Source organism: Bos indicus, chromosome 8, assembly GCF_029378745.1.
Source record: "Bos indicus isolate NIAB-ARS_2022 breed Sahiwal x Tharparkar chromosome 8, NIAB-ARS_B.indTharparkar_mat_pri_1.0, whole genome shotgun sequence".
Taxonomy (NCBI): domain Eukaryota; kingdom Metazoa; phylum Chordata; class Mammalia; order Artiodactyla; family Bovidae; genus Bos; species Bos indicus.
The window spans coordinates 24,004,667-24,024,312 of NC_091767.1; the positions used below are offsets into that span (position 1 = coordinate 24,004,667).

The window sequence follows — 19,646 nt, forward strand, 5'->3', positions numbered from 1 at the left end:
AAGTAATTTCCTTGTGTTGCCAGAAGTATTATGTTTGAAATTAGCCTGGTCACATTGGTCATCTGGTATCTTAATCTTAAAAACGAAGGAAGAAAGGCGATTCTCAGGCAAGATGCTGTTAGGAGCTCACTTCTTATACATTTTCCTAAATTCAAATGAATGTGTATTCCTTTTGAGAAGCATTTGGTCTTTTCTAGAATGCCATCCTCAGCAAGTAAAGTGCTTATTAGCAGTAGAAAATTTCATGGCTAAATGGGAACCTGGATGCTCCCTTGCTCCTAGCTCTTTTTATTTGTCTCATTTTTGTCAAAGTTCAAAAAACATTGAATGATAGGGCTGGTACCTGAACTTGGGTTTCTGAGCCCAATCAATGCTCTCTCTACAAGTTAAATTACAAAATAAATGTGGACTCATTTTAAAAATCTGTGCATTTTGGAAGTGGTAGACCTTTGAACAGAACCGTGAGACGTGTGTGTGTGTGTGTGTGTGTATGCTAAAGCAGAGTAAACTTCTTCAATATCTCCTTTTTTGGCATTTTTTTCCCTCAATGTTAGCTTCAGATTGTAACTCACTTGATAATGAGAATATAATGAAAAAGACAAATTACCTTTGCCTTTATGTTTTTATATGTCTGTAAACACTCATCAATAATTTCAGTGGTTTTCACCATTTAAAGCATAATTCTCAATTTTGAAAATTCTAATTAATCAACTGTGTTTATTAAATAATAATGTATTCTCCTTTTTATTAATTAGAAATGTAACTCCCCACCGTCTGAACAGTATGCAAAACTGCTGTTCATAACCTGAGCTATAATTGGTTCAGATCAAAGGAAAGGCACTGGGGATTTTATCCTGGGTAAACACATTATTTCTTAGAATACAGAAAATGGTCCTGGCTCTCTGATTTCTTGAGTAGGAGGATTCCAAGTTGGGAGCAGCCAGCGTGGCAGCCACCTTCACTTCCAAACCTTCCTCAATTTAGTAGACAGGAGTACTTTTTAGAATCTGAGAGGCAGGTACTAGAAAGGGTTATTTGAGTGTTTGTCTTATCCTTACTGCACTGAACACGGGTAGTCATGTTGAAACAACAGGATGAATAAGAAAAATTTCTTGCCAGAGGGGACTGTAATCTACTACAGCTCAGCTGCTGTGCATATGTGGGAGAGTGTTGTCACTAAAGAGAAGCAGCCTTGGAAGCATAGATCAATTTCCTTATCGTCACTTTTTTTTTAAAGTTCTATTGCCCTGACTCAGCATTTCGGATATAAGTAGTTTATTTTCTGAGAGAAAGTCAGATTAGAGGAGAAGAACTAAAATGTGAGGAGGAAAAATGCTCTTTGGAAAGTGATGTTATTATGCATTTCATTCATAGCGCCTTTTGTTTATGTGGCAGGTTAGCCAAGCAGTGCTAGCAATCAAACTTAACTGTTTGCTCTTTGATCCCTAGATTCTTGAAGTGAAAAGTCCAATAAAGCAAAGCAAATCAGATAAGCAAATAAAGAATGGCGAATGTGACAAGGTAGGTTTCTAGTCTGTTACCGTGAGTAACGTTGCACTGACACTCTTCTGTTTCTTTGTGTTTCCCTTGATCATTCTTGCTGGTTCTCATTTCGTTGTCTTCATCAGAAGGGCCTGAAGTTCCCAAATGACAGGCGCTTCTTTCCAGTGCTTTGTAGTTTATTTTCCAAGTCTTGTTTACGTCTCCAGTGAACAAGATAAACTTGGCCTTTTGCTATCCATGCTTGCCAAGGGATTTTGGGCACATGGAATTAGGAGGTGAGAGAGCTGTGGTGGAGGTGGAGGGTTCAGGAATCTCGGACTGAAGTGAGCAGGACATCTGATCCCAGTGCAGTGTGTTTTCCCCTCGTGTGCAGTCACGCATCCAAAATCTGACTTCAAGGGTTGTTGGGGGTTTGTCTCCTGTTGTAAGCAGGGTCCTCACATGCTTTGCAGGATCGGGGTAGGCTTGGATAATGCTTCACAAACCTTTATTTGCTTTCATTGCAAATGGCACAAAGAATACCCAGGCATTTATGCTAACAAAGACCTGAGTCTGAGCACATGAAGGGGCTCTGCCTTTTCAGGGGAACTCGACAAGCCAGATGCTGAGTTGGATAGTGACCTCTATTTTTCATAAGACCTTCTTCTGTCCTGTTACTTGCTGTTCACTGGCCATGTTAGGTATGACCAGGAGAGGTTGTTTTTTTTCCCCTTCCAATTTGCCCTAATTACATAATTAGTGATGTGCATTGATACTTCCATGTTCAAACTTGGAAACATTATAACTAAGAGAAAAAAGCCTAAGATGGAAGAATAATTGAAAAAAAGAATATGTACTGTGATAATATGCTTAAGCTCACATTTTTTCATTGAATTCCTTTTCTCTCTGTAGAGGTATGGTTGGGAGAGGGTTAATCCTGTTCACTTGGGAGCAAATAAGTTCACAAATAGCCCTATTTTGTAAAAAAGCTGCCTTGAGAAAGTACTAGTTGGCCAAAGGAGAGTTGGTCTGCAAAGGCCTTGGGCAGTGCATCCACACAGCTTAGGGTAGAAGGTAGAATGTGCGACCTCTAACCACCTCTGGTATGTTCTTACTTGTTTATCCTTTTGTTTTTGAACTGCTTCCTAAATGCTTGTCACTGGGGGCATACCATTCTCTTTCAGGCATACCTCGATGAACTGGTAGAGCTTCACAGAAGGCTGATGACGTTGAGGGAAAGACACATTCTGCAGCAGGTGAGGAGGGCTTCTGAACACCAGCCTTTCCAGAAGCCTTGAGGTCTGGTTTGTCCTGCGCTGGTGTGACAGCACCTGGAGGCACACTGGCCGCACGCTCTCTGGGCCAGTGCCACCTGCAGAGTATTTGGGGAGGGGCTTATTTCCAAGGCTACCTGGAAGTCTGCTTTGGGGCTTCCTTGGTGCCACAGACAATGGAAACGGGGCACTTGGGGAAGTGACGATGCTGCAACATACTGATCTCAAGCCATCTGATGCTGTCATGTGAGCTGACGGAGGGATGGGAGGAATGCAGAAACCTTTGGGGCCAGGCTTCTGGTTTCATGGGAAAACAGTGATAAGAACTGCAGTCAAGTGCTGTAAACATTTGTGATTCAATTTAGTAACCTTTGCCAATGCTATTCTAAGGAAAATAAATATTTTCCTCTTTTGTCTTATCTTGTTTAACATACATTCTATTATTATGAACTCAACTGTGGAATACTTTTGAGTGGGGACATTTCTATTAGTACAATTTGATGTTTTGAGAAGGAGGGTGGTTTTTAGTTTTCATATGGTTATAGTATGTGTTCCCATTGCATCAAAAATTAAAGATAAAATAATTTTTCTTTAATACTCAAAGTGAAGGTTGTGTTCTAAATTCCAGGGTAGATTTGTAGATTATTTTGCTGCTTGAATTTTTTTTAAAGACTGCTTTCAAATGACTTGATGTTAGAAGTTAATCTACCCCAGCTGTGTGTATATGTGTGTGTGTGTTTAATATTTAATGGCTGATGGTCACATTTATATTCTGTGTACATTTTTGGTTAAATCTATAAATACATACTCTCAAACTTTGCAAGTTCCCTGATTGGTTTGATAAGGTTTAAAATTCTAGAGTTTCAGACTTGAACAGAAGACTACAGACCTATAATTCTTAATTGAGGATAAGTTGCATTTCTTGCATGTCTATCTAAGTGTGCAATAGGTCAGGGAGCAGGATCTGAGCGGCTTGCTCTAAGACATATCCTAGTATATCGAGAGTATTTTTCTTCAATTTTTTTCTGTACAACTGAAAATTAGTCAGTTAGCCTGCCACTTGGCAATTATTTGGGGCCCATTGCCTGAATGGTGATGGTAAATCTATTTAGCTGATTTTCCCATTTTTTTCCTGAGCACCAGCTCTGAACCACTGTGGAAAAGCTGTCTAATAAAGCTATTATTGAACAAATTGGACCTAAATAGTGTCTCACAGGAGAGCAAGATAGATGTTTGGGCAGCGCTGGGACCCCCTTCTCACAGAAAGCCAGCCAGTGAATCGAGGATACTGTGCCATTGGGCAGGGTCTTACCATGGGGTGTCATTGGCATTCCCAATTTCACATTGCCCTTTATTTTGACCTTTGAAAGCGTTATGAGGGAAGGTGGCTTAACAGGAGAGTTTCATGGAAGTGGATTATTTTAGCATTCTAGAGGGAGAGAGTGATATCTATGAATTTTTAACCTGGCATAAAGGCACTCCAGGGCCCACAGCGTTTCAACCTAATTGCATTCCCAGGCTGGTTGAAAGCTCTCAGTCTTTGGCCTTGTGCCTTGTAATGCAGCTGAGGCTTGTGATTATGATACCATGATGCATGTCCTGTCATGGTTTACTGCTTAATTAATTCCTATTGTAAAGCATAGCACTGTTGAGCACTGACGTTATTCCCCACCTTGAGCGCTGCGCATCCTGTGGACTGCGTTCCACCGAGTCTGTCTCCTCTGCCATGCAGACCATAGCACCTGAGACAGGATTTCTAGTGAGCCCGGGAGCCTATCCCAGTTCTTTTCCTATGAAAGGGATCCTATCAGAAAATCTGGCCTGACATTTTTATTTGGCTCACAAAAAATGGTTTATCTCTTTTTTATTCTGGGATCATGCAGTGCTGGCACCCGGCATCTAGGTTAATGAACAGAAAGCATTGGATCAAGAGAGGCTGTGTTCTTAAGGCCCTTTTCCATCAGGTACAATGTAGTACAGTGGACACAGTCAAAACCAGAGATGTCAGTACCTTGGACTGACTAATAATTTCATTCTTCTTTAAACCACATGTCTAACATTTATTTGGAAAGGGAGATTGAAGACTTCTAAACTCTCTTGCAGTTCCAGCTCTGAGTCTGGGCTTGCATCCTCCTCAGGAGAAAAAAAATAACCTCTGAGGAAAACCAGGGCTTCCTTAGAGGCTGGTTCAGCAGTTTAGGTAACAGCTATTATACTCAGAATTTTCTTTAGGGAGATAGGGAATAAATGGTATGGCAGAGTGTTATAACAATGTGGAGAACTCTCCCTGAGAAGTGTTTTGCCGAAAGTGATCTTCTCCACCCTGGAGAATCTCCTGTTGTATTTTAGAATTCCTTGAAGACTGGAGCCTGATGGCCCACTTCCTAACCCCAGTAATGTTGTCACAGCCGTAGACGGGGCTTCCCTGTCCGCACAGCAGGGGCCATTCTGCAGGAAGACCTAGCTCACCCCAGCCCTGACTTCCCTCCAGACGGAAGCAAAACTTGTTCATGACTTCTCACTCAGTGAAGAGGCTGTTTGGGTGAAAAGAATCCTTTAAAAATATATATATATATGTATGTGTGTGTGTTCAGTCGCTCAGTTGTGTCTGACTTTTTGCAACTTTCTGGACTGTAGACTGCCAGGCTTCTCTGTCCATGGGATTCTCCAGGCAAGAATACTAGAGTGGGTTACCATTCTCTTCTCCAGGGGATCTTCCTAACCCAGGGATCAAACTCTTGTCTCCTGCTTTGCAGGCAGATTCTTTACTGCTGAGCCATCAGGGAAGCCTATATACATACATATGTATGTGTGTGTGTGTGTGTGTGTGTGTGTATATATATATATATATATGTAAATATGTGTAAAATCAGACTACAAATAATTTATTGCCTTTTTATAATTTTTTATGACTTTTATAACCAGGGTTGGGGGAAGAAGCCATAGACTTAAACAAGTGGATCTTACCCCTTAAAAAGAAAACAAAAAAAACCCTGCATAGTACCCCCTCCAAAGCTGATGTGGCAGGAAATAATCCATCACAAATATTTGCACAACCATCATCATCTGAAGAATGGGCTCAGCAATTTCCATGCTCTTCCTCCTTCACTACCTATAACATACCGCGTGCCCTTGGCTGCTTTCCCCCTCTGCAGTCAGTCTGCCTTTTACTGTTACTATTATTTTGGAGTTAGATTCATCATTGCAGTCTGATGCAAGGTAACGACACCAGGGTGGCAGCATGTGCATTTGCAGGTCGGGGAATCCTATGGCATGGCAGCAGGGCGTCCTTCAGGGACCAGCGGGGTGGTGTCTGTAGGCTGTGTGGCTTGTGTCATTACCATAAAGCATGTTAATGCTCTGTTTCTGATGTTCTAACTATCAGGATTCCTGGAAAGGAACCCACATTTATTTTTCTTTATGAAGTCTTTACTTAATTGAGGGTGTAGATTCATGCTCTAATAATTCAAATCATTAATGCTGTTCCCATTGGCAAATAGTCCTGAACGCCCCATCTGTTGGCACTCCTACTGCTCAAAGGCCGTCTTTGCCTCCACCTTGATGCATTCTTACCAGCTCCTGTAAAAATGCAGGGTTCATTTAGTGCGAGTGATCAGATCCCCTTCGTTTCTTTGTGTGTGTGTGGCTGCAGGCAGGGTGGGGTGTGAAGTTTGTGGAGGAGGCAGGAGAGCTGTAATCGAAGCCCCGGAACCTACAAGATAGTACAGTGCCCATGAGGTGAGGGGGTTGAATATCCTAGTGAGTAAATGTGTTTATTTGCTTTAAAACCAAGTGGCCTTTTCTAGAAGGTATTTTTATTATTCTTTCTTCTATTTATTATTTAGTAATTAGTAAGCAACTAGATTGAGTCACAGAATTTTATTTTCTTACAATGGTGAGTTACCTGTCATTTTCAAGGGAAAATGTAGGACTGTACTTCTTTACCCCCACATTGTGGTTTTAGTTTGTCGTTTAAAAAAGATTTTTTTGTTTTTGCTGTGGACCGTTTTAACACCTTTATTGGATTTACTACAATATTGCTTCTGTTTAATGTTTTGATTTCTTGGCCGTGAGTCATGTGGGATCTTAGCTCCTCGACCAGGGATTGAACCCACACTGCTTGCAGTGGAAGGCAAAACCCTAATCACTGGCCCTCCAGGGAAATCCCTTGTTGTTTCAACTACTTTCCTTCAGCTGCTATTCTCCCTGTTTTCTTTCCTCTCTCCTGCAAACTTTTATTATACTTTTTTTTTTTTTTTTTTAATTTCAAGGAGATCTTTTCTGACTTTTAGCTTCTGGCATTTTCCCTGCTTCATTTGTTTTAGTGCTGATGAAATGGCCAACAGTCAATGAGGAGCAGAGGAAAAAGCACTGGGTGTGAAAACTCATGTGTTGTATAGTTACCTCCTGGATAATTAAGGATAAGTTTATGTTTACATGGTAGTCATAATCATGTTGCCCTCATCTGTGTAGCAATTTTCAGCTTATAAAGAAGCTTCATGTTCTGTATATTATTTGATCCTCTAAACAACATTGCATGATAGGTAGAATGGGTGGCATTGTCCCCATTTTACAGTTGAGAAAATTGAGGCTCAGAGGTTCTGATGTTCTGTCCAATGCCATTCAAAGAGCAGAGTCGGGATCAGTTCAGTTCAGTTGCTCAGTCATGTCCGACTCTTTGCAACTGCCAGGCTTTCCTGTCCATCACCAACTCCTGGAGCTTGCTCAAATTCATGTCCATCGAATCGATGATGCCATCCAACCATCCCTGTCGTGCCCTTCTCCTCCTGCCTTTAGTCTTTCCCAGCATCAGGGTCTTTTCCAATGAGTCAGTTCTTCACATCAGGTGGCCAGAGTACTGGAACTTCAGCCTCAGCATCAGTCCTTCCAAAGAATATTGAGGACTGATCTCTTTAGGATTGACTGGTTGGATCTCCTTGCAGTCCAAGGGACTCTCAAGAGTCTTCTTCAACACCACAGTTCAAAAGCATTAATTCTTTGGCACTCAGCTTTCTTCATAGTCCAATTCTCACAACCATACATGACCACTGGAAAAACCATAGCTTTGTCTAAATGGACCTTTGTTGGCAAAGTAATGTCTCTGCTTTTTAATATGCTGTCGAGGTTGGTCATAGTTTTCTTCCAAGGAGCAAGTGTCTTTTAATTTCATGGCTGCAGTCACCATCTGCCATGATTTTGGAGCCCCCCAAAATAAAGTCTGTCACTGTTTCCATTGTTTCCCCATCTATTTGCCATGAAGTGATGGGACCGGATGCCATAATCTGGAGAAGGGAATGGCAAACCACTTCATTATTCTTGCCTTGAGGACCCCATGAACAGTATGAAAAGAGTCAGGATTAAATATGCCAAATTCAGGATTCTCTGTTCTGAATGCTTGGGCATTTACCTGCTGGCCAGCTCGTTGAGAAGAGGAGCCACACTCTGGGATAATTGTCATTTGCTTCTATAGCATAAATTGAAAGGCTATTTGTTTCCATCCTAAAAGAGCTCTCTGAAGGGGCTGTTTGTTGCTGTACTGAAGTTTACACATTTTCAGTTCATCTTTAGTATTTCTAATCGATGTAGCAAAAAGATAATTTACTCTGGAAAGTACTCTTGATTCAATTAATGTTAAATATATAGTAAGTATTGGATTGCCTTGAAAGGCTTGTATTTGTGGACATAGCTGTGTGTGCGTGTTTCTCTACGCATATAGATGTATGGGGGTGACTTATCCTGTAACTATTAACTAATAAAGCCAACGAGAGTTCATTTTAGATCTTTAGTGTTAATAAGGTCTAGCTTGATAAATGCTTACATGAATGTCATACTTTAACCATAATCAGAAACGCGCCTTCAGATAATCTCCTGATCCATGTAATTGAACCCTGAGTCTAGTGGTTTAAGCAAGTAAGGCTCCCTCTCTACCCCTGCATCCTGCCTCCCTGCCACCCCATATAATAATAGGCCTGGAGGTAAGTGATTCATGGTTGGTGTGGTGGCTTAAAAGATGGAACCGAGGACATAGACTCATTGCCACTCTGCTCTGCCATCTTTCATTTCGTTGATTCATCCACATTAGGGGAAGACAGATGTTGCACTTCCAGAGTTGCATCTTCTTTCCAGACAGGAAGGGAGCAGAGGGCAAAAGCTACCTGCCCATAGTCCACACCCTTCTGAAACTTTTCCTAAAAGCCCAGTGACTTTTGACAAACTGTGAATAGCAGTGTTTGCCTAGTGCTGCAAGTGGGTCTGGGAAGCCAGTGTATTGCCACTTCCAGAAAGTCAAGCTTCTGCTAGGAAAGAAGAAGGGACACATGAATAGGAGGTAGGCAGTCTGCTGTGACTGTCATGATTTTGCAAGGGGAGTAACTGGTTTTGTTATTAAACCCACAGTTACATCTGTAAAAAAAATAGTTTCAGAAGTTGAATACGGCAATAACAGCTCAGTCTGGAGTTGTGCAATTAATTGGAATGAGGTTCACTGTGCCTTTTATGTTTCTGTGGCAGTCAAATATGTCAGGAATGGGGAGCACATTTTCTATTGAGAGCCACTGACCCATAGGAAACAGTTCGCAAATTTACTGTTTTTTGAAGAAAACTAATTGTAAGAAGAAAAGGTCAAAAGTTTCCATTCTGCTGTTTTCAACTCCAGACTAGGTAATCTAAAACTTCATTGAATAAATAATAGACTGAATAATTAAAATTACTCCTCTTAGGATGATTGAGAAAGAACAGAAGCAAGTGATAGAGGATAACAGACAACTACAAATAAGCCAAATGGATTGCCAGTTGGTTTCTCTGCACAAATAGTTTTTCTTTCATCTTGATGGTGATTTTCCTCTTTCCTTCACAAAGCTTGCTGAAATTAACCTCCCTCCATTCCAATTTACTCACAACAAACATACCTAAAACCCACACTGCCCAGGCACAGTATCTATTTCTGATAAAATTATTTGTAAAATAGGAATAGAAAGACACATAACAAGATAAAAAATTCTTTCGAATCATAACCAACATCATTGTTAATGTTGAAACCTTAGAAAGTGTCCTCCTGAAAACTGGGCAAAACCAACAGTAACTCTGTCACCACTTCTGTTGATCATATTTCTGGAAGTTGGAGCCAATTCAAGGAATGAGGTATAGCTATTCCAAATGGGGAGACAAGGCATCTTTTCTTTCTGTAGATAATACTTATTACCTCCAAACGCTCAAGGCCATCCACTGAACATGACTGTTGGAATGAATATAGATTTTTATTTATTTTTTGTGGAAGCATAACAAAATGTGCAGCTAGATCAATTTTAACAAAGTGAATGCATCTTTTGTCACCAGTACCCAAATCAAGCAATGAAACAGTCCCAGCACCCCAGAAGTCTTCCTTGAGCCCCTCTATAGTCACTACCCATATCTTTAGGGAGGTGGAGATGGAAATGGTTTCCTTTTTTTTTTTGGTGGGTTTATTGCATTTTCTAAACTTTCAACAATAAGGTAATCTGAAAGAAAAATGATCATTATATTGGTATGTGTTCTGCATGTACATATTTTTATAAGGAGTTTTGTTATTCCTAGGCTGGAATTTCCTTTCATCTGTTAAGTACAGCCACTGTCCTTTGGGTCAGTAATTTTTAAAAGGGTCTTGAAATTGTATCTCCCATTAACTATCCATTCTCACTCCCACCCCTATAGTAAAATAGTCTGTTGATGACTTAAAAGTTAGGAATCAGTTTAAAGAATATGAATGATGAGAACAGGTAATCTGCTCTCATTGAGAAGTTCAAAGGGTTAATATTCCTTTGACCTACCAAATTGGCTAAGAGGTAGTTTGGTGCCATCAATAATATGGGACCTTCTTTCTATAAATGAGTCTCTTAACCCCTTGGGTTCCATATTTTACTCTCTCCCTCTCTTTTTGCATTTTGACGCCTATTGCTTATTGCCTAAACTTTCTCTTCTTCACTCCTCTAGATTGTGAACCTTATAGAAGAAACTGGACACTTTCATATCACAAACACAACATTTGATTTTGACCTTTGCTCGCTGGACAAAACCACAGTTCGTAAACTACAGAGTTACCTGGAAACATCTGGAACATCTTGAGGATACAACAACTGGATGCATCAAAGACTATTGTTTTTTTTTTTTTGGTTGTGATTTTTTTTTCCTTGTTTGTTTATATGAAAACACTCAGAATGATGCAACCAAAAGGGAAAAAAATAAAAAGCAAACAACCTTCAGCTTTATTTTTCTTTAAAGCCAGTCATCATCTCTTGATAAAGGAGAGGTTCAGCAAACCAGCCTCAGTGGACCACTCTTCTCTCCAAGGAAATCCCCGGGAAGAGTTAGCCTGGATAGCCTTGAAAACAAAGAGATCAAACACAACACGAGAAAACTTAAAGAATGTGTATGGTATCACGTGTCTCTCTCTCTGTGGTGGTTCATTCCACAGGACGAATGCATATTCAACACACTGCCTTATTACATAACTGATCTATTTATTAATCGCATACTATAGAGTCGTTGAGGGAATGACACCACAAGACATTCTAATCTCTCGGTCCCGTGGATGCTCTTTCAATGCAGCGCCCTTGCCATCCCAAGCCCAGTGACCTTACTCCGTATACCGTGCCACTCTCCAGCAACTTTTTCCAAGTCCCTTAACTCGTTGCAGTCTGTATTTTCCACCTTTTTTTCCAGTTCCAGGACACAAACGATCAACTGGGGGGACCAAATAGCCACCCTGATTTTCTTCTTTGTGGTCTTTTTTTCCTGAACGTTACAGTCCTTGGCTGTATCCATATAATGAATGATCTTGGACCATGGTAGTAAATGCACCAAATAGGATCATATGAATTGCTGTCTAGCCTTAGTCAATAAACCTGTAGGACTTTTAAACAAACGTGTACCTGTAAACGTCCTGCATCCTACATTGTTGAGCTGTCATCAACATCCTTGTGTCTGTTTCACTGTTATGATATTAGATAAATATGGAAGTGAATGCATTCCACAGGATCATCATTTAAAAAAAAAAAAAGAAGGAATTCTGATTCTGTTTTCTAAAGAAATGTTGTAGAAATTCTTAATTTGGGTCTATTTATTAGTAAGAGGTTCAGCTTTCTTCAGCTGCCAGTGTGTTACCCATCTTTACCACCAAACCTGGAGTAAGAGATCTTTGTTTGTTCTCATATGATCCTCTTAGCCTCTTTTATATTTGAAAAATTAAAATCTTTCTTTGGGGGAAAACTCTTGATTATTCTGCCATAACAGATTATGTATTAACTTGTAGATTCAGTGGTTCGATACCTATTTAGTCACTTGCTTATGTTTCCAGAAGGATTTCTTGTATTGGTGACAATAAAGACGGTTGACAATAAAGATGGTTGGGGAGGGGGGATATTTTTGTTCTTGATGTACCCTGTTTTGAAACTAGAAATCTGTCCTGTGGCATGCAAAAGAAAGCAAATTATTTTTAAAAGAAAAAAAAAAAACCCAAAGTACTTTTGGTGTCATTATTCCATCTTCTCCAAAAGTGGAGACATGCAAAATACGAGCAGCTCAGCACCAAGGTTTTGTACTAGGAATTCAACTGAAAAGAAAAGAAAACGAAGAAATACTTCTGGATCCAAAGGTTCGTTCACTGGATCAGCCTTAAGAAAGTCTCTATGTGTGCTAATAGACCAGTATCTCCCTTGTTGATTCCCACGCCAGATGCTGTCTTTTCATACAGAGATTAACTAGGGTCTGTACAGAAAATGGTCTTTCCAGACCCATTCTTTTGGGCAGGAATGTAAATGCAGATTGATAATGGAGTTATTTCTGCATTTTAAAAAGGGGATTTTTTTTTTTTACATTGTTTTTTTTCTATCCAAAGACACTATTTTTTTCCTTAAAAAAAAATTATAATACAGCCATGCTCCTTGTAAATTACTTCTCAAAAGCATCCTCTCTGAGGACAAATGTACTTTTTCAATAATGTTATGACTCTTACGATTGGCAGGACCATCCTTGAAGCATTTGTTTCGTAGTCCACTTCTCACTGTTTAATTACAGAGGAACTTTGAGTCATTTTGAACATCAGGTGACTGATGAATTGCATGGTTTTAGTTGTGTTTTTTTTTTTTTTTTTTTAACTTTACAGGTGAAAGGGGCGGACAATGCTTATATGGAATTGTTTGCGACATTTAAAACTCTTGAAATTTTTCTAAATGTTAATTCACACATTCTAATTAAGCCAGAAATGTATGTACCTTAACTAAAATATCTGTGCAGTTTAACTAGAAATGTATATATGTAGTATGGGCCATTTTTATTTTTGTGTTTAAATTGTGTGACCAAAACTGTGATTTGGCAATGTAAAGATGTTTTTGTTCCCTAGGTTACTGACCAAGAAACTGGTTAATGTAAGAAGTAAGCAGACAAAAAGGATAGTAAGAAGGGAAGCTATTACAGTGATAAACTTTAGGCCTAAAATTTAGGTAATAAAGCAAATGTCTTAGAATATTGTCTGGAATGGATAAAATTCAGGAAAATTTAACCCTTCACTGAGACAGAAAAATGAGTTTTCCATGAAATTCCAATAGAATAAGAGTCATATTATTAATTTTTTTTAAGAAGTTGAACTCTTTGCTCTCATCTGATTTTTAAATGCAGAAATGATAAACCCCCTTTCAATTAAATTCTAATAGTTATACTTAGAAACCCACTGAGTTCTGCCACACTTATGTACACTCACCTTTGAAACCTATTAAGATATTTTTGACATGTGTGTTTTAACAGTGGCTTCAGTTTTTTTTAAGCATGAAGGGAAAATGGCAGGGTTTAATTTCTTTTGTGTGTGTGTGTGTGTATGTATATATATATATATGATAGATGTTTCCAATAAAATTAATTGGGTGAGTGTGAATATAGTTTAAGCCAACCAGAGTATAATAAACTTTAAATTTTCCCTCAGCAATTCAAAGGAAAAAACAATTTATGTACAGTACTTCCTCCCCTCCCCTTATCAATTAGCATTTGCCTCTGGTTTTGCAGCTGGATATTTAGAAAAAGATATGCTTAGTTTATAGCAGGCATGTTAGCAACAAAAATGCGTGCAGCTATTTTGTTTCTTCACTGTAATCCACCTGTCTTTATGTAGACAAAAAGATATGTCTATATATGCTTGCATATTGTGTCAAAGTAGGGGAGGACATAAAAACTTAAGATCAAGAGACAAAATCTCTAGGAGAAAAAATTCCTAGGAGAGCGTCCCAAACATTTTTAAATTGCAAAGCAAATTGCTGTAATCTGAATAATTACCCACCTGTTTTGTGGGAAGAACCAATAAAATTGGTTTTCTTCCACTAAACACGTCTTCTACCAAAAATGTTTCTGCTGGTAACTTTTACAGACCCAGCTACTCTTTTAAAAAAAAAGTTTCAGCTTGCATACCATCCCACATACTATTTAGAGCCCCACACGTGTGAATAAGTTGACATACTTGTATTTGAGAGAGACTTTATTCTTAAAATGTTTTAGGTGTCCCTAGGTAACGGAGTTGGATGTTTCGTGTTGGAAATGGCCCGTGTTGCTATTGGATGGTGTGTGTTCATTTTTCTCACTGTGGAGGTGATCTGCTCTGGAGTAGTTCGCTGTATGCTTGTTACTTTCCACCCTTAGCACTTTTGTGTACTAATGCTGTGTACTCCATACGTACACATACCTTAAAATCTTGCTTTGGACTGTTGCTCTAAAGCTATGAGTATAATGTACAGACTACTACAACTGCAATGAATGTTGAGGAGTCGATTCCCATGGTTTAGTCGAGTCTTGGACTGGAAGTCTACATCTTTTGACCTCTTGTTTTCTATGATACTTTTTTATTATGTAGGCACTGCCATCCTTGAATATCCCTTGTAAAGATGCATTGAAGAAGTCAAAGGAAGACAAAGCCACCACTGTCTGTAAACTGTAAATATGTATTTTGGCACTTGAACTCCGGTATTCTGAAAGTAGAGTTATGATGGAAATGCTGACAGATCCCTAACGGTGGCTACAGCTACCATGCAGTGCAAAAATAAATTAAGTAATTGTATTCTTGAGATTAACAGTGCAAGGCCAGTACGTTTTATAAATCTGTCAGTATCTTTTTTGAATGGAGTGTGTATGTGTAGTAATGTTGAAAGATACACTGTGTATGGTGTGTAGATGCTACTATGTGAACTACAAGGCATTCGTTAAGATGTATTTCCCGTCTCTAAAACCCATGTTGAAATGTAAGTACAGATGGACAGAAATAGGTGTTTTACTTAAATTCATATCAAATTTGTTGTGGCTCCATTTTCTTTTCAGCGTACAGTCTTCCTGATTAAGAGTCATTTGACCAAGATTTGGTTTCCCTTTGCATACAAGAAAAATGAGCCCCCAGCCTTTCTCAAGAAGTGATGCTGGTCTTAAGGAATGGTGAGAGGAGAAACGGCTGGGGACACAGTTTTGCTCCATTCATCTCTGAGTCCCCAGGGTCTAGCACCATATTCTGTGTCCTAAAACCAGTACATTTTTTAAGCTTTGCAAAGATTGGGCAAGAAATGGTAGGGTACATTCTTGGAATAAACCAGGTTACTTGTGCATGGTATTTTTTTCTTTTTCCCATTTTTTCTCTGGGAGGTTCTGTTTACAAACTTAACAAAGGTCTTGCATTTACTCTAGTGGCAAGAAATGCTACCTTGTTTAGACAGGAAGGAGAAAGACTATATCAACAGAGAGGAGAGAATACTTTTGGTTTCGCAAGGAACCAAGGGATTGGATGTAATGCTCTATGTAATGCTGCTTAAAAGTAGAGAGAGGTCAGATTTGAGAAACCTTATCTTCAGGTGACAAGCCCTTGAGGGGACGATAGTGGACTGCTTTGTATCTTATCAACTAGCAACTGGTTTTAGGTGTGGAAGCCTCAGTCCCAGATGGGCTCATCTGACAGCTAAGCTTTCTAATGACCATGCTGGAAGTGGACTATCTTTTCCCCTTGTTTCAGCCTAGATATTCATTTGTTTATTTTAAAATAATGGCTTTGCATTTTCTCCAACATGGAGAAAGTCAGAGTAAGCATCCTGGGCTTGCTGAAGACAGGATGTCGTCTCCCAAGTGCTCTCACATGGGAAGTGCACTGAACCTCAGTCTCCCCCCAAACCTCCCCACTCTCCCCCTCCACCACCCCATGCCATATGCAGAATCGCACTCCCACTTGGATACCCAGGGAGTCCTGGAGAGAGAGATGGCAGCTGAAGCGAGACCTGATGCCCAGACCTCTCTGCTTGGCAATTTGGGGATACGGTGTCCAAAACGAATGGACTCATTTGTTCTGATTAGTGGAGTAACTAAGGGTATTTTATGGGTTCCCTTGCTCAGAATACCACCCAACTAGAAAAGCCTGAGCACATTTCAATGCTTCTGCTTTCTCCACCCGGTAATAGTATCCACACCTTCCTGTTTATGTGGCCTCTTCCTCTTGGAGGCATTTCCAGTCTTTTCCAGAGGTTGTTAACTTGCCCTGGGCTGTCGGCGCAGCCTCTTGGTCTTAATTTCCCCTTAATTAGAGAAGGGTAACCAGTGTGGTTCCCAAGCGCTAGGGAGAGACATACAAGGCACAAACGAGAAAACACTCCATTAATTATAACTGGGCCCTATAGCCGTACAAAAATAATCTACTGCTGGAATGAGAAGGCTCCCGAGTCCACGCTGATAATAACTCAGGGCGTTGGGATCATGTGCACGGAAGAGGTGGCCACAGGGAACAGGGAGATGGTGGTGCGTGAAGGCAAAGCAATTTGCTCCTTCTGCCTGGTAACACGTCTCCCAGCACATGTGGCCCCCACTGCGGAGCTCTGAAGTTTCAAAAGGGTAGAAAAGGATAAATCCAGGCCATTAAAAGAAAATAATCAAAGCTATTGAAAAGATAAAACAAATGAGTCGCACTAAAAGGGCCGTCTGTGCAAGTAATAAGGCTGAAATACTGATACCGATTTCCTAGCTGAACAGCATTCCTCACACATGTGGTTTGTGTATCCGTGTCTGGGTGGGTGGTCTGGGGAGAAGTGCTAAATGCAGCAAGCTGGCTTAGTTTTTGAGCAGCGGAGGGAAGCTTTGGGACAGGCTCAGCCCCTGGCATCTATAGCCCCTGCAACATAAAGAGGCTTTCCTTTTGCTTTGTTCCAGGAGAGAAAGTTTTAACTTAGCTTATTCATTTAAATATGAGTCTCTGTTCTGCACAGAATCAAAGGGTAGGAGGTTTGTGTGTGTGTGTGTGTGTGCGGGTGTTTTAAAGCACCTCCTTGTCCTGTGTCCCAGGTCTAGGGGATGGGATGTATGGCATGGAGTGTAGTAACTCTCCATTTGTTCTAATTTATCCCCTGAGTGCTAGGCAACTATACACGTTTCTTTGGAAAGAGATGCTATTTTAAATAATACCTCAGCCTAGATAGGACACGAAAGAGTATTAAAAGCACATGTTATGAATATAGTCCACGAACAAAAGCCAAAGGCAGATGGACGCCCCCCAGAGGCCCATATATATTAATGACAAAGGAAGTACACTCAGTTCAAAGGGGGAGACTTGTATGGGACACTTCTACTCAGAAAATAGGTGCCCATCAATTCATGGCTTTTGACAGATGTGCATCTTTGTCTGAAGACAGGTTGCTTCGTGAATATTCCTCAGAATTGATGACTGTTGTGGTCTTTATTTTGAATATCCATCACTGGGGGAATAGATCATTGTTTTCCACATTATAATGTATGCCTGTTTACAGGTTTATTTCCTATCCACCCTCCGCCCCGCCCCCCCCCCCCAACTGAAATGAAAGCCTGATGAAGACAAAGGCTTTGTGTTGTTACACTGCTGGATCCAGGACCTAGAACAATTCCTGGACAAACTAGGTACCTATATTTGTTGAGTGAAAATGTGGGAGTATTTTGTAAAACATTGACCTCTTTTGACATTTTATGAAAAAAGTTTTTGTGTTAAAGCGAGTTTGGGAAAACTGCCCAGTATCTGACCCTCTTGGAAATTCATCACTCACTCCTCTAGTAAATCTCTGGGAAGCCATATATTCTGCCAACAACCACCAAACTGGTTTAACTTGAACACTATTTCTTATGTTGTATGTAACAACAGGAGTTGCAGAAGACAGTAACAGATGTTTTGCTTTAAAGTTCCTTGATCAACATAATTTTACACTATATTTCATTCAAGGCTTACAACCTAAAGTTGGGATGCTGCAGGTTCACAGAAGGACAGTAGAGCTGTTAATATCCCCAGAAATTGTTTTCTGGGTTAGGTGACCACTTGCCATCCAAAGTGGAACATTAGAGAATTATCCCAGGACAATGTGAGTAAAGTGGGTTGTTTTTGGCAAACTAGGATATGTGGCAGGGCATCGTATTTCCAAGGAATGCACTATTGGACATGGAGAACTGAAAATTTACCCTCAGGTTTCTGCTTCTACCCTCAGATTTCTGCCTGTACATGATAAACAGTGGTTGGGTTATATATGGGAACAAGAGCATCCACCTCAAGGTAGGGGCAAGCCCTTAGGATCCAGGTTGGAAAGGGCATTTTCAAAGTTACTGAAGATCTACAGGTGTTGAAGTGGCCCCTGGGCCATCCCTCATCATCAACACTGCCCCCCGACCCACCCCCACCGGAGCCTATCATCTGAATAGGTGAATAGGCTATAGATGATCAGTCCTTTCTACAATACATGCACCATACAGGTATGTGTATGGATCCAACAGGTTGGGTCCCTGGCCCTGTTCCCAGACCCTATTGCATGTTGAGGTTGTGGTGTTTTTCCACACAGGATATCTTCCACCTTTGCACCAAATGTCACCTCTTCATTGCCACCTGCTGAGTCACTCTGGCTCCTGCTGCTGCTTCGGGGGGTTGACACCCTCTCCCTGCTTATTGTTGGAGTGTGTTCTGGAATTTCGCTGCTCTTTACTCTGCCTTCATGCCCTGCCATGTGATATCCTTTGATGTTTTAGTGCTTCTAGGTTGCACAGGTATAATTCCTAGTAGAGACGGAACAAAGACTCCAAAAATGTTGAGTGAATGAATGACTGTAAATAAACCTCTTGGCTTGCAAGGGGGTTGCTACATTGTCACTCTCTACTGCCTCCTTCTCCAAAATTCCCTTATTCTGCTACTGTTTTAAAGGTAGGGTATTATGGGGACACAAACCACAGATGCTGGGGTCAGAAAGGCTTGGTTTTGAATCCCAGAACTGCCACTCCTAGTCCTTAAACCCTTAACCTTTCTTGTCACTTGGTTTTCTCATCTGTGAGATGGGAATAAAAATGTACGTCTGTTTTAAGGTTGTTACAGAGACGAGATACTTGTAAGAGCACTTTGCATGCAACAGAGTGGTTTTTACGGTGCTTCTGCAGCTGGAGTCTGATGAGAGCCTCTGATTCGCTCTTGTGGTTGAGAATTTTGCCAACACATAGCAGGACCTTGTTGCTGTTTGCTGGTCAGCCTCAAGTGTCTTTATTCTGGTTGTCCACCTATTGTGATGTGCCCGTGGTTCAAACAGCCATGAGCATTGGCCATCCTCATGTGCACTTTCTTGCAAAACAGTTATCAGTTACACAACTGACTGCTGCTTTGGTAGCTGTTTCCAGCTTGGAAAAGAAAAGCAGGCAGAGGTAATGGGATAGTGTTCAGGTTTCTAGTTGGCCTCAGGGCTGGGTCACCTTAAACTGAATTGAGCACATTTTCTCTTGGTGAGCTTGTTTGGTGGAGATAATGTTGGTGAAGCTGAGGTCATAGGTTCAACCCCTTTCCGAGCCCATTTGGTTTTCCCACTTGTATGGCTACAAACTTTCCAGTCTTAGGAAGTTCAGGGTCTTTGAAGGACA

At 40.5% G+C, this 19,646-nt stretch overlaps 1 protein-coding gene across 2 annotated transcripts in view; it reads left to right on the plus strand.

Annotated features, from left to right (window-relative positions):
- The window catches only part of MLLT3 (MLLT3 super elongation complex subunit), a 291,112-nt gene extending 276,050 nt beyond the window's left edge, over positions 1-15,062 (plus strand). For both annotated transcript variants that reach the window (XM_019965889.2, XM_019965890.2), the window contains exons 9-11: positions 1,450-1,521; positions 2,667-2,738; positions 10,725-15,062. In XM_019965889.2, coding sequence (XP_019821448.2) covers positions 1,450-1,521; positions 2,667-2,738; positions 10,725-10,856 — 276 coding nt within the window. In that variant the 3' untranslated portion in view covers positions 10,857-15,062. The remainder of the gene's footprint in view (positions 1-1,449; positions 1,522-2,666; positions 2,739-10,724) is intronic.
- Positions 15,063-19,646: the final 4,584 nt, after the last annotated feature.